The 12,831-nt window shown below is 43.6% G+C and overlaps 1 protein-coding gene across 4 annotated transcripts in view; it reads left to right on the top strand.

The window, feature by feature from the left end:
* LOC135374738 (E3 ubiquitin-protein ligase arkadia-B-like) overlaps window positions 1-11,597 on the top strand; it is a 28,093-nt gene extending 16,496 nt beyond the window's left edge. For 3 of the 4 annotated variants that reach the window (XM_064607660.1, XM_064607658.1, XM_064607659.1), the window contains 8 exons: window positions 274-431; window positions 1,386-1,450; window positions 1,530-1,796; window positions 2,736-2,844; window positions 2,906-3,016; window positions 3,145-3,243; window positions 5,458-5,540; window positions 7,450-11,597. In XM_064607660.1, the coding sequence (XP_064463730.1) occupies window positions 274-431; window positions 1,386-1,450; window positions 1,530-1,796; window positions 2,736-2,844; window positions 2,906-3,016; window positions 3,145-3,243; window positions 5,458-5,540; window positions 7,450-7,576 (1,019 nt within the window). In that variant the 3' untranslated portion in view covers window positions 7,577-11,597. The remainder of the gene's footprint in view (window positions 1-273; window positions 432-1,385; window positions 1,451-1,529; window positions 1,797-2,735; window positions 2,845-2,905; window positions 3,017-3,144; window positions 3,244-5,457; window positions 5,541-7,449) is intronic. The other variant, XM_064607661.1, reaches the window with a different exon arrangement.
* The last annotated feature ends 1,234 nt before the right edge of the window (window positions 11,598-12,831 follow it).

Here is a 12,831-nt window from a genome sequence, read left to right as displayed (position 1 = left end):
TTTTCGTCATCCTTTCGTAGTTGATTCTTCCCTTGCATACATATTTCTCTGATTATTAAAATGTGGTATGTGCTGTATGCGCACATCACAATAAACACAGTTACATAAAGTCATCATGTGCTATTTACTTATTGATTCGATGTTCGAAGTCAAATATTAGTTGTATTTGACATTTTCACCATTCACGCAGCCCTGTTCACGACTTCAAATCTGTGCTGTGTCCAACTATGTGGTGGTGATGTTTCTTTTCTTACTATTATTATTATTGTGCAGCTACCCCGAGTCCCCATTTGGGTTACTTGGGGGCTCCACCTCCTCACACGGGTCCCCACAATGCTGTGTATAGTCCGCCTGCAGCCCACAACCCACATCACGAGTTTGCATCCCCAATGTTTGCGCGTATGAACCCAACACATCAACGCATCTGGCAGGTTGGTTATGAATTCTGTTATTGCATTGTCGTTGTGCAAATGGAGTTTGCTAGGGTGCAAGGTAGTAGTTTCCTGTGCAACAAAATGTAATTACACTGAGTAATTCCTGTACACTGTAATTCCAAAGAACAAACACACTGCAACCGCATTAACTTGAACATCCGAATAGAGTCGAACCTTATTACAGTGAAATGTGATACAATAAATTTTGCGATATGATGAAATAATTGACATTGCCCGCCAGGCTGCCGTAGGGAACAATGCATTGTAAATCCTGCTAGAACGAAGTAGCTTTAAGCCGGCATCTTGATTCAATGAAAGAAAAGTTCCTGAACGGCATTTACTCCATCCCTAACACGTACCCAAAAGTAAAAGAAGCAAGCAAAAGGCGCAAACGTGTGTAGGCGACCGAACTTGCCAAAGCGCAAGTGCAGGCACCCGAACTGGCTCGGGTGAACACACAGATACTTTACGCTCAATTCTGCCTCTCGCCACCTCGTGTCGTCATTCTGTTCTTTTTCTGTTCACATTATATCACACTATTTTAACCTGCTTTGCTGCTTTGAACGTCAAACCCGATTTTATCCCAATTTGGGGGAAAACATAAAAACGGTGTAAGCATGTAGAAATTATAACCAATATGTAATGTAGGCAATTTTTACTAGCGGGGACTCGCGATATATCCAATGAAACTTAGCAATCGTCTACATAGGACCGTTGGTTTGGCTCCCTTTCAAGCAAATAGTGATTTGTGAGTGCCGTGGTGTGCCATACTCGTGTCTCTTAGTAGAATCTTCGTTGCCGCTGTGTTGCCCGAATGTACAGAGGCACATCTTAACGCTGAGAAGTAGTAGCTGAGCTTCTTATTTAGGTGCCTGAAGTACAGTTAAAATAGCACCATTTCAGCCTTTTCATACACCAAGTGCTGCAATGATGTGGGCGACATGTTTGCAGGCACAGCAAAGGATGCAAGAGATGCAACGAAGAAGAATGTACCACCACACCTTATATATGCAAAGGCATGATATTCTCTCTGTTCCTTATTTGGTGAATGTACACTTTAAATTAGCAGCGCAGTGTACGTGATGTATGAAGTAGTGTTTCTCCTGTTCTGCTTCTTCCAAACAGGCAACAGGAGGCTCTGGCATTGCAACGCATGATGGAAACGCAAGGTCAGGTGTACATGTTTCCAACTGACATTCAGCTGCCTGTGGACCCTGCCCCTGCAGAGGGCTCCACTGCAGTGGGTGGGGCTAGTCAGTGCTCCACTGTGAGTTCCCTCACTCCCCCAATCCAAGTGGCCAGCGAGGCAGTCGTCCTTGATCCCGGTGTCCAGGCTGAGGTGGTTATTGCCAGTCCAACAAGGTGAGCTCGCTGCACATGGCTTGCATTAGATTTGGAGAGCATAAAAACTTTGTTGTTGTGAACATCTCACAGTATGATATGATCAGTGTGTAAGATATGTCCTTGTGTCAAATGAAGTTAAGCACCTTCTTTGTACAGGATAGCGACCTATAAGAGTCTACCTGTGCAGGCCGTGTTCAGCAATTACTCAATGTAGGGGGAGCATTGTATGTGTTTTCTATGTGTAAAGCTCTGGAGGCAGTTCAATCCCAGCATGTTAAAAAGTGATTGAGCATCTCTGTGCAGAGTTATAATGTGAAATGTACAAACCCAATAGTCGAAACAACGTAGACGGCAGTATTGCAAAGGGCAGTTGAGAATCTGCACCCTAGATGCACACTGCAGCAGCTGGGATCCTAGTGAGCTGCTCTGCAATATACTAACAGCCTCTTCATTGTTGGGCATCTGGAGAACAGCATCTCAACTGTGCTTCGTCACACTGTGATTTTGATTGTTTCGATTATGGGGTTCGTACGTTTTACATTGTGACTCTGCACAGTGATGCGCCGTCACTTTGAAGCTTACCAGGATTGAATCACTTTCAGAGCTTGACATGCAGACGACAGAACGCTACACCTGCGTTGTGTAATTGCTGAGCACGGTGTTGTAACCTAGATATCGCGATGAAGACAGGAGGCAGTGATCACACTCCTCTCACTCATTGAGTTCACGCGCAACGGAAAATAAATCCCTATCTCTCCTTGTCCTGTGGCATGTGGGCACAGGTATGCTTTTATAGGTCACTAGCCTGTAGATTGACAGATAGATTGAAATATTTGAAATGATCTTACTGTTCTTGTGTCTTTTTGTACTGTCACACCAGAATGTCACAGCAAACACAGTCCCTTGTCTTCGCAATGCCTAATAAACCGGAGAAACGATATTTCGTTGTGTCCGCAGTGAACCCAGCCACGCACATCTACATCACCACATCCATCAGCATCACTACCATGCTCCTCCGCGGATCCACCATCTACCTTCTCTGACGCTTGGAGTTGCTCCAACAGTGGTAGGCACACAGAGGACAGTGTTTAGTTGTTCGCACACTATGGGTATCTTTCTTACCGCAGACAATGTCCCAACGCTTCCCAGAGATGTACGCAATCTCAACGCTGTCAGATCTTCCTCACTATGTCCCGCTGCCTCAGAACTATATGCCTCTCTTGTCTAGACATGTTCAGGTAAAGCAGTTAAAGTTACATTCAGTTGTGTCAATAGGTACCACAAGTCAAGCGTGCCGCGCTAATAGAGGACTAAATGCAGTGGTCTAATGTGAGCCAAGTGTGCATCAGCCTAATGTTTCTTTCAGGAATCCATGAGGTTGCTAGATCACCGCCGAATGGTCGTCAACCGTGGGGCATCTCAGGGCACCATTGAAAGAAACACGTTTCCCCACAAATACAAAAAGGTATGGCTATCACTTTGAGTTGTGACGAATATTCGATATTCGTACCGAATAACGGTACAGCGCTATTCGTATTTGAACCGAATAACATTTCATCGAATGCTCAAAATTCCGCAAGCTGGCTTCATACACATGCCTCTGAGCGTTTGGTGAAGCCTACCGTACAATTCTGCGCCTCAAATATATCCTGCAAGGTGGCTTCCCCTCATGCTTCTAAGTGTTAGGTGAAGCTTACTTTACAGTTTTGTGCGTGCGGACTTGACGATATTCTGCAAGCTGGCTTCGCCTCATGTCTCCGAGCATCAGGCGAAGCCTAGCTTACACTTCTGCCAGTACTGCGGGTTTGCAGGCATGGTTTAAAAGTGCGATTTGAGGGGTCACTGAAAATTGCCACTTTTGAGAAATATTTTAGCAAATGTTTAGCAGGATGTTTAAGTTAGTTTAATTATTTTGAGCTTTGGCTGGACCAGTTATGACGCCATAGAAAGAGGGATTTAATCACACAGCCAGCTATTTTATGTCTGGAATTACAATTTTCAGGACAATTCTAGCACAAACGTATTCATCAATGAAATATGTGTATATAGTTCGCTGTTCGTCTCACAAACTACAACTGAGCACCAGGTTTCAGTGCAAGCTTTTGCTTACTATTCAGCAATAAGCACACATTTTTGTGTGGTATTCGACATTATTCGATTCGCTACTATTAGAAGATTTTACTATTCGATTCTTATTTGATTCGAACCCAAAAATCACTATTCGCACAGCCCTAGTATAAACAATACTGCAAATGTTACCGCCAGTTATACCGTTGAATCAGTGTCCCGCAATACCCGTGGCAACTCGGTGTTCAGTACCTTGTTATGATGATAAATATGCACATTAGAGTTATGCCACATACATAAGATTCATAAGATTCATTCTCTCCCTATAGACCTTGTCGCGTTACTCTCAAACTACTAGTCTCCGTACACTTCTTAGCCCTATTCCCAGCGACGACACAACAGTGGTGGACTGCCAGAATCGCTCTTCCCATTGGGGTGAATACTGGTGGCCACCATCTTTAATGCGTGTGACTGACAGTAACGTAACATTCCATATAACTAATCATCCGGTAAACATCTGATTAGCGTATCAACGTTCGAAAGATCAATGAAAACGAAGATTGCTTGCTTCCGCGTGTGATATGCACAGTTGTTCATGTGTGGAGTGCTGGCCGATGCGATATCTGTTCTACACCGGTTCCCGAGCAGAAGAAAATGAACACAAACAGACATGAAAATTAATTAAAAAACATACGGGAAAATGAAGAAACACGGCAAACGGCAGCCCACACATGCGCAGTTCCTCTGACTACCACGGGGTGGCAGCACTAATGGCGGCGCCCATTCCTTGAATCGCGTTTTTTTATGTATGGGTTCCTATGGCTCTCGTTGACATTTTCCTCCCCTCTGTAACTCATAAACTTCATAACTACATAGTCGCTGACCAATAATTTTTACTTAAAAAATTCAGACTTTCCAATTTTTCGGACAAAATTATATGCTATGACAGTAGGCCAGCCTTTTGCGCAGCCCCTCAGCTTTTCCCTTTCCCCTTGTGTGCATAGAACAGTCTCAACAGATTGCTCTGAGATATGGTACCACAACAACTGCACGTGAGGTCCACGTAGCGTTGTGGCCGCTTGCGAATGCCCCCGTATTGCTGTTTCTCTGACTGGGCAGATGCTTTGTCACGTGCTTTCTCCAACCTTTTCTTTCTCTCATGCACAGAGACTTGCTGTTGTAGTGTACTGGCACCGTCAGATGCCCCATTGAACCAATGTATTTCCACGTCCAATAACTCTGACCGTTCCTCGGATGACGTGCTTGATTATTCGTACTAATCTTGCTTCAAACCTGCATGGTGTTTGGGATTCGTATCACAAGGACAAGAAATATTGCAGAACATGTTCCTCTTCGCCCGATACTTTGTATTGCTTTGTACGAAACGAAGGCTACTCTGCATTTCCTACATGACAGCCACATGGCTCTACGCTGTGTGGTGGTGCTGCAGTATTTCTCATGGTGCGCTATTGCATCTCCTTATCTCCAACGGCATATGTAGTTGACAGACTAGATTTCTTTTTCTTTAAGTTGAACAGGAGTATACATAGTACTTCCTTGACAAGTAAACCTGTTATGTACAGTAGTTCGCTTCTCATTTTTTCATTATCAGATTCAGCGAAGTGTGGAAAATGAAGATAACATTGAAAAGTGCACCATTTGTCTCAGTGAATTCGAAGATAATGAAGATGTCAGGTAAGACGTGTGCGCCCTTTTTTATCGACAAACCCTCTCTGCCTTATCTTTTATCCGTTGTGACAGAATACCTGGTTGCAGTCTTGTGTAGAATGAAGGAAGAATTTTGGAAATGTTTTCATTCCTTTCCTGTATCAAGACATATACAAAGATTTAATGATTGAGCTAATATCTTCCACTGGGTCAATGAAAATGAAACTGTGAAGTGAACTGTACAGATACGGTGTGGTGACTATATTTTTTACACAACCACTATTCACATAAGCATAGCTGTAAGACACATATACAGGGCTTTTTTTTTAATCCTTTACAGATTTTTTATAAAAAGACTAAGAGGAGCATAGACGTCGTTTTTGCACTTGAGTTATACAGTCAGGCGGACATTACAGTCAGGCGGTACAAGGTGGCTAATTAGTAATTAGACCTAAAATAACTCTTAATTAACTTTAACTAACATTTTGATTAGGGAATTTCGGGCAAAAGCGAGATAGCAGAATGGGAGAAGTCCTCGTTGAAAGCCATTTTTGAAACATGCACGTGCATTAACATATCCGTTGTCGAATTTCGCTATACAAATTAGCCGAAACCGTGCCGATCAGAAGCGGTAGGAAGTACAGCGCTTATTCCACATCAGAGGGTTATGGTCTTTGGAGCGATGTAGATGATTGGAGTAGTTGCTGATCTGGATCAACCTCTTGGCCGCACAGATAAGCTTCCGTCGGTGAGGGTCGAGCACAGTTTTGCTTTCGGTTCATTTGCATAGCGAAATTCCGCTAAGGATATTTCACGGCACGTGCTCGTTTCAGGATTTTTAAAAGACAGAATGGCTTTCACCGAGGATTGGCTCCCATTCTTCTGTCTCGCTTTTGCCCAAAATTCCCTAATCAAAAAGTTAATTAATTAATTTGAGGTAATTTGTCATCTTGTAGTTACATACTGTCTTCGAGAGCCTGGCCGTATAACTCAACTGCGAAAACGACATCTATGCTACTCTCATAATTTTTATTTAAAAATCTGTAAAGGATTAAAAAAAAGACGTCCTGTGTAAGGAACTGGATTACAGTCGCCGACCGATTTTTCGGACATGGGTCGCGGCCGCGGGTCCCATAGAGGTGATGTATAAGAACGTCCAAAATTTCGGACGCCGTGCAGAACCAACTGGATATTTCGGACTCTGTTTGCCCAACCCGCGAATTTCTCTCATGGGGTGACGGAAAACATTGGTATCATCCGAAATTCGTATTAAAAGAAATCAACCAACTGAAATATTGAGGCGAAAAATAGGCAGTGATGATGTTGATTTTCCATTCCTCTGAGTAGAAGAGGTCTGTCGTAGCGCTTTTGCGTCTTCGTTTTTGGCCAACGGCCCAGCACGTGCCGTGCGCCCGCGAGTCGCGCGACAGCGCTGTAAAGCGAGCTTCACCTAAAGCACGCGTGCGTTAGGGGAAGCCGACTTGCGGACTTGATGACGGCGGTGCCTCTGTCAGTGTACTTACAGTGACGAAATGTCGCTTCGGGAAATAGAAGCTGATGTTATCAGGCAGAGCTGGAAGCGCGTTAGGATAGCATTGACAAATTTTTCCAGCCTACTAGGGCTTAGTAAAGTTTATTTTGAAGCGAAATTCGTTTTTTCGGACTGCTCGATTATTCGGACTCTTGCGCGATCCCCGCCAAGTTCGAAAAATCGGACGGCGACTGTATAAAACTTTTACTCACACACATTATACATGTGTGTGTTTTAAATGACTTGCTCTTAGTACTTGGGAAAAGTTAATACACCACAGAGGTGTCCTAGAAGCTGTTGTCATATGAGATGCAATATGCAACTTTTGCGATAATTTGAAGTGTTGGTAGCGCCAATGTGCTGCATATGACATAATGGAGGCCCCGTCTAATTTCACCATTGCAGGCGATTACCCTGCATGCATCTCTTCCACATTGTGTGCGTAGACCAATGGCTCACGACCAACAAGCGCTGTCCAATCTGCCGGGTAGATATCGAAGAACACCTCAAAGACTTTGCCATTACCTCGTGATGAACTTGACTGAGTGTAGCAGTTGCCTGGCATTTCCCAGTTTATTACTTTTAATCGCTAGTCCTCTGTTCACTACAGACACTTTTTCCTTCTTAAATTAAGATTGAAGTAAGCTTGCACGTGATGTCTATAAGTGCTTTGCTTCAGAAGTTTAGTGCCATGCACTAGCTTTGTTTGTTTTTTGTTTCCCCCCTTTGGGTTGGGGGGGGAGGGGGGTATAGCATGACATGCTGTCTGTGTGCGTTGTGAATGGCAGCAGTAGGGAACTTTTTATAATGTTGCTTTATATTCACCTTGCGAGAGTATGCCTGATGTAGGTCAGTGCTATAGTTAGGTCTAGGCAGTGATTACTAGTGTATATTTCTTTATTTTGGGCTGCGTCTCTGAAGGCATAGCAGTGCTAATGAGGTTGTTTATATCTGAATCTATAAGGTCGTCTTGTTTCTATATCAGTTCTGCGAGTTTGAGCTGTTGCACAGGCTAGGCATCTAAGTCAAGGTCAGTCCTCATGTCAGTGTGTTTGTCAATGGGTTTGAATCTGCTATTGGCCTGTGGAAACATATCAGTGTGATTATCAGTCTGTAATACTGGAGTGTGTCCTATTAATGTGGGAGTGCTATATCACAGCTGGCTCCAGTGTTCCGTGTAGCAGCCAGCTGTAGCTACTGACACATTTTTTTCACGTTTTGTACACTTTTACTAGGTATGTATTGACCCTCGTGACCATTGAAGCGGTCGGTTAGAGTTTTCCTTTCTCTCCATAACAGACTACTGTTATCCCAGAATCTGTGGATAAAAGAAATGTTAACTGCAACTTTACGAAGTGAGAACTTGCTCAATCGCAAATATGTATGTGTTGCCGTGTAATTGTGAGTTTGAGGCTCTGAATGTGCTTTATGACTTGAACGGATCTTAGGCACATTGAACAGGACTAGAATGGCCAAAAGTCAAAACTGCTCTATGCTGTCCTGAAATGCTGCAGTAGTGTGGTTGAGAAAGTCTCTGTTTTCAGTTAAACTGTCAGTTGTTGGAATTAATGTGTGATGCAGCAAATTCTCCTCGTACCTGCCCTTCTATCTCTCTCTCTCTCTCCTTTTTTTTTTTCCTCCATTGAATCATGTGAGAGCACTAGTGGCGTTTTAAAGTTAGGATGATTATCCTTTGCATAGTGGACTGTGCAGTGTTTTATCAGCTTTCAGCTGTTGACTGTTCATCTGTGGCTTCTATAACTGCAATGTGGATCAACTTTATGGTATTTGGAAACCATCCTTCGTGTGACATTGAGCTGTACTTTTAATGAGGAACACTGACACAAAATTTAATTTGTGTAGGGCGGCACCTGAATTTTTCACACAGAATCCTTCCCATTTCAAGCATCTTATTTAGTAAATCTAGTGGTGCACTATAGCTGTAGCATAGGGAATATGGGCATTGTGGACACGCACAATTCTTACATAAATGCAAAATATGAGCTGCAACTCGAAGGAGCGCTTGGTTGTAATGACATGGACGAGAAGAAGCACAAGTTGACACAACACAAGAAGCAAAAGTTCTGTATTGGTAAAAGTGTTTCTGCCCCATGAAATTACATTACATGTCTACCTTGCTTCTTGTTGGGGGGCCATCATTATGTTTGACTGTACAAATGAAAAAGTACCTGAAAATCAGTTCTCCAGCTTTATAAACATGCGAACGATGCAGCTTCTGTTGCACTTGATGTGAAAGCTCTCCTACCAAAAGGCTAGGCACAAAAGAAAAAAAAAAGTAGCAGAGAAGTTATATCTGGGGTATCAGCATCAGACGCAACTATTAATAATGTTTTCCTTATCAAGATGCAACTCCTAACAGCATTAAGTTGAACCAAGCTGGCAAGATAAATTGCCAGAATTTTCATCCGTGCGAGTGCTCTGCAACAGAGCTGCTCCGAGACCAACTTCCCCCCAGGGGGCGGGCTGAACTTGGTGCGCCTTCCAGAAGCACTGTCTAAAAAATGATTGCACGACAACAGCTCTGGGAGAAGAACTAACAGTGAGTTCACATGTGTGTGTCCACATGTGTGTGTTCACATGTGTATTTAGCTACGCATGCATCGTAGACAGTTGGTTGCGTTCACAGATATTCTGATCTTAAAAGTGAAGTACTGTAAAGTGAAACACACAAAAATTCTATTGTAGTGTCCACAGTGAAAATTCTCTTTTTACTGGATCGCTTTATTGTGGCCCTTATGCCCTCGTCTCTTCCTCCTTCGGAACAGTCATGGTCTGCAGGCAGCGCAGGGATTAGTCACGACCTTTTCACCATTATGTTTCAGGTCATTCTTAAGTAGATTTCTTTTTTTTCATTTTCCATTTATCTTCCTTTTGCGCTACAGCACAATTGGAGGAGGTACGCCAAAAAGCAGCAAACGCTGCTTGACTAGGGCAGTACCCCCTTGCATTTGGCGTCCGCAGCAGCAAGTCAAAGAATTGCATTAAGTTTCAGCACTGTACAATGGTAAAAAAGAAGACCTGATGCTAACAGAGATATATACAGTGGTTACAACACGTTGATTTGCTTTTATATATGCACATTTACTCAACAGAAAAAGAGAATTGTGCAAGGTTGTATTGCATCTGTCACATATACAACAGGGATAAGTTGTGCACTACTGTGCTTGGCGTTTTTGGTGCTGTGCTTGGCATCAGTGAATAGGGCCTGCATTGATGCACACCTTCCATTGCTATCTTGTTTTGTTGCAACAGCTTATAAGCTACTGCTAAAAAGGTGGTGTGAACATGTATTTACATGGATGTAATACACTTACAAGACAAAGTAACTACATATAGTCAGTTTTAATGAAGGAGTCTACAAATGCAAATTTGCACAAGAATGCCAGTGCTGTTAGTTTCTGTGAGTATAATTAACTTCTGCCTTTATTAGTGTAAAAAACTTGACTACTTGAGGGAAATATGCTCATGTTCTGGCCTTGGTTACTCTGATATATGTTGTACTTGCAAGCTATATGTATTCATGTAGTTGAAAACTATGAATACCAGAGAAAGCTAAGGAAGCGACAAAGCCTTATTTCTGGTACCCATGTAATTGTAATGCTTAGTCCTTAGGGATCTCTAAAAAAAAAAAAAAAAACTAGGAATGAGGAGAAAAACGTACATGAACAATGTGTCAAGCACAGCTGCGAAGTTTATTTTACAAATGACAAATTTATGAAAATCAAATGAATTCAAGTGAGCCAGAAAGGGAAAACTGTCAGCCTCCCAAAGCTGAACTAAAAGTACCCAAATGCTTGCCGACAATGTTCCCACAGGAGGCGATAGTGAGCATCGCAGGCGATTCCAGCGCATACAACACAGACAAACACGTAATGAGGACCCACAAAGGCTCCTCCTAACAACCCCCTTCTGTGTCTGTCTTAAATGTTTGTTCGTGTTCCTTGCTCCGGAATCACCTGTGACGTGCGGACTAGCCCTCCCTCAAGAGACTTCTATTCAGGTCAACCTGTTTGGTCTTAACCATTGTCTCTTGCCAAAAAGGAATGCAACCCTTGCAATCATCCGAATGTTTTACTGTTTCAGAGGTGCATTTGTTATTGTCATGCCACTCTAGTTTTGGCCTTTCAGTATCCCTAGCGATGTGCATTTCTTCATTCCGTGAAAAAGTAACGTCGTTCAAGCACATTCAGAATTACTTTCTCACGAGCATGTGATTGATCCATCATAGGTCAGGAACATGGTCCCCGAACGTATGATGGATCACTCGACAAGTGATAACCTGTGTCTAATAATGTCTCTACGATGGCCCTCCTGTTACACTGTGGCAAGTGGCTGTGACATGTACATACAGCAACTTGAAATGATGCAAATCAAAGCTTCCCATTTCTTACTGAAAGACCTTCCTTTGTAAAGAGCTGTTTCAGAAGGAACTCTTAGGCTCGTATTAATCATATATTTTATTTTTAAACCCGAAACTTCTGTGTAGCGCTCTGTAGTACAATTGGGATTAAAGTGATTTGCTAAACTTTTCATCTTTCTGCCTTCGACTTTGTTTTTGTAACAAAGGCTGCCGTGCTCTGAAAAATGTGTGATGTCACGTTTGTCCAATTAACTTCAACTTTTGCTGTCGCTGCCAGTGTCTGGTGTTTGTACTACATGCACATGCGCCCGCCACAAGAGGCTCTACAGTAGCAGCCCCAGGGCGCAGGGAGCGCGCTCCTTTCCCCCTTGAGTGCGTTCACGGGTCTAGCCAACGCATTGGTGTACCTAGTGTACTCTGTCACTCGTACTCCGGTGCGTCTACTAAACGGTCTTTGAGAGCCTTGAGCCAACGCCACCTAGACAGAGAAAGCCTGCGCATTGCCTCCTCTCCCTCCTTGGCTACGTGGACATATCTAGTCAGAATTCGTCTGCTACTGCGATTCTCCGTTCTGCGAATTCAAGAACGCGCAAATGATTGCAGCCCACCTGGAACCTACATACCTTGACAACAAGTGCAAGACGCTTTCTAGAAGATCGCTTTTGAGAAAGATTGATACCGTTTTGCGCTTTATTTCGAAGTTTTCCCATTTATTACGCGGGGACATTCAATCATAACTCGCAGATAACGGTGGTTCTTCTACATGGCCATCACTATTGAAAGCACGTTCGTGATTGGCCACGGCCGTGGAAAACACGATCCTGATTGGCTGACTCTTAATTGTTACGTCAAGTTGACGAGTGCGCAGGCGTCTGTATCAGGGTGGCCTTGCTTGAGCGCAATACACACCCAGGCGAAGTTTCCAAGGCTGCTCATTGGTCTTCCGGCCTTCCCTGTCCTCCGCATGTCACAGAGGTCATGGAGCAGAGCAGCACTCATGCGCTGCGACCCGGCGCAAGCTGGAGCGTGAGAGCTCATTGGGTGCGTTGAGTAGCGACTCTGTCTAACCCCACAAGGAGTCTCCGCTTAAAGAGGCCGTAAACAGGCCTCCAAACATTTCACAAATAATGGTACCCCGTGAAAGAAAGCAGCTCATAATACCCAAATATACATTTCATTCAGCTCGTGCCAGCTCAAATGCTTTCAAAGATAAGTAACCAGCGCGCCTCTCTCCACCACGCATGCGTCACATGGCTACGTAGCCTTTCGCCGTCCAATCGGGGGGCCTGTTTACAAATCCTCGCCTGCTTGGCGAGGATCCACGCTTCTGCTCGCACCTATTTCCGCTTCGGAGTTTTGACATGCATTGCAGCCACGTGATTAAAAGTATAAGATTATCTTATTAT

This window comes from Ornithodoros turicata, unplaced genomic scaffold (genome assembly GCF_037126465.1).
Source record: "Ornithodoros turicata isolate Travis unplaced genomic scaffold, ASM3712646v1 ctg00000746.1, whole genome shotgun sequence".
Classification (NCBI taxonomy): Eukaryota; Metazoa; Arthropoda; class Arachnida; order Ixodida; family Argasidae; genus Ornithodoros; species Ornithodoros turicata.
This window is presented reverse-complemented; position numbering and strand designations above follow the sequence as displayed.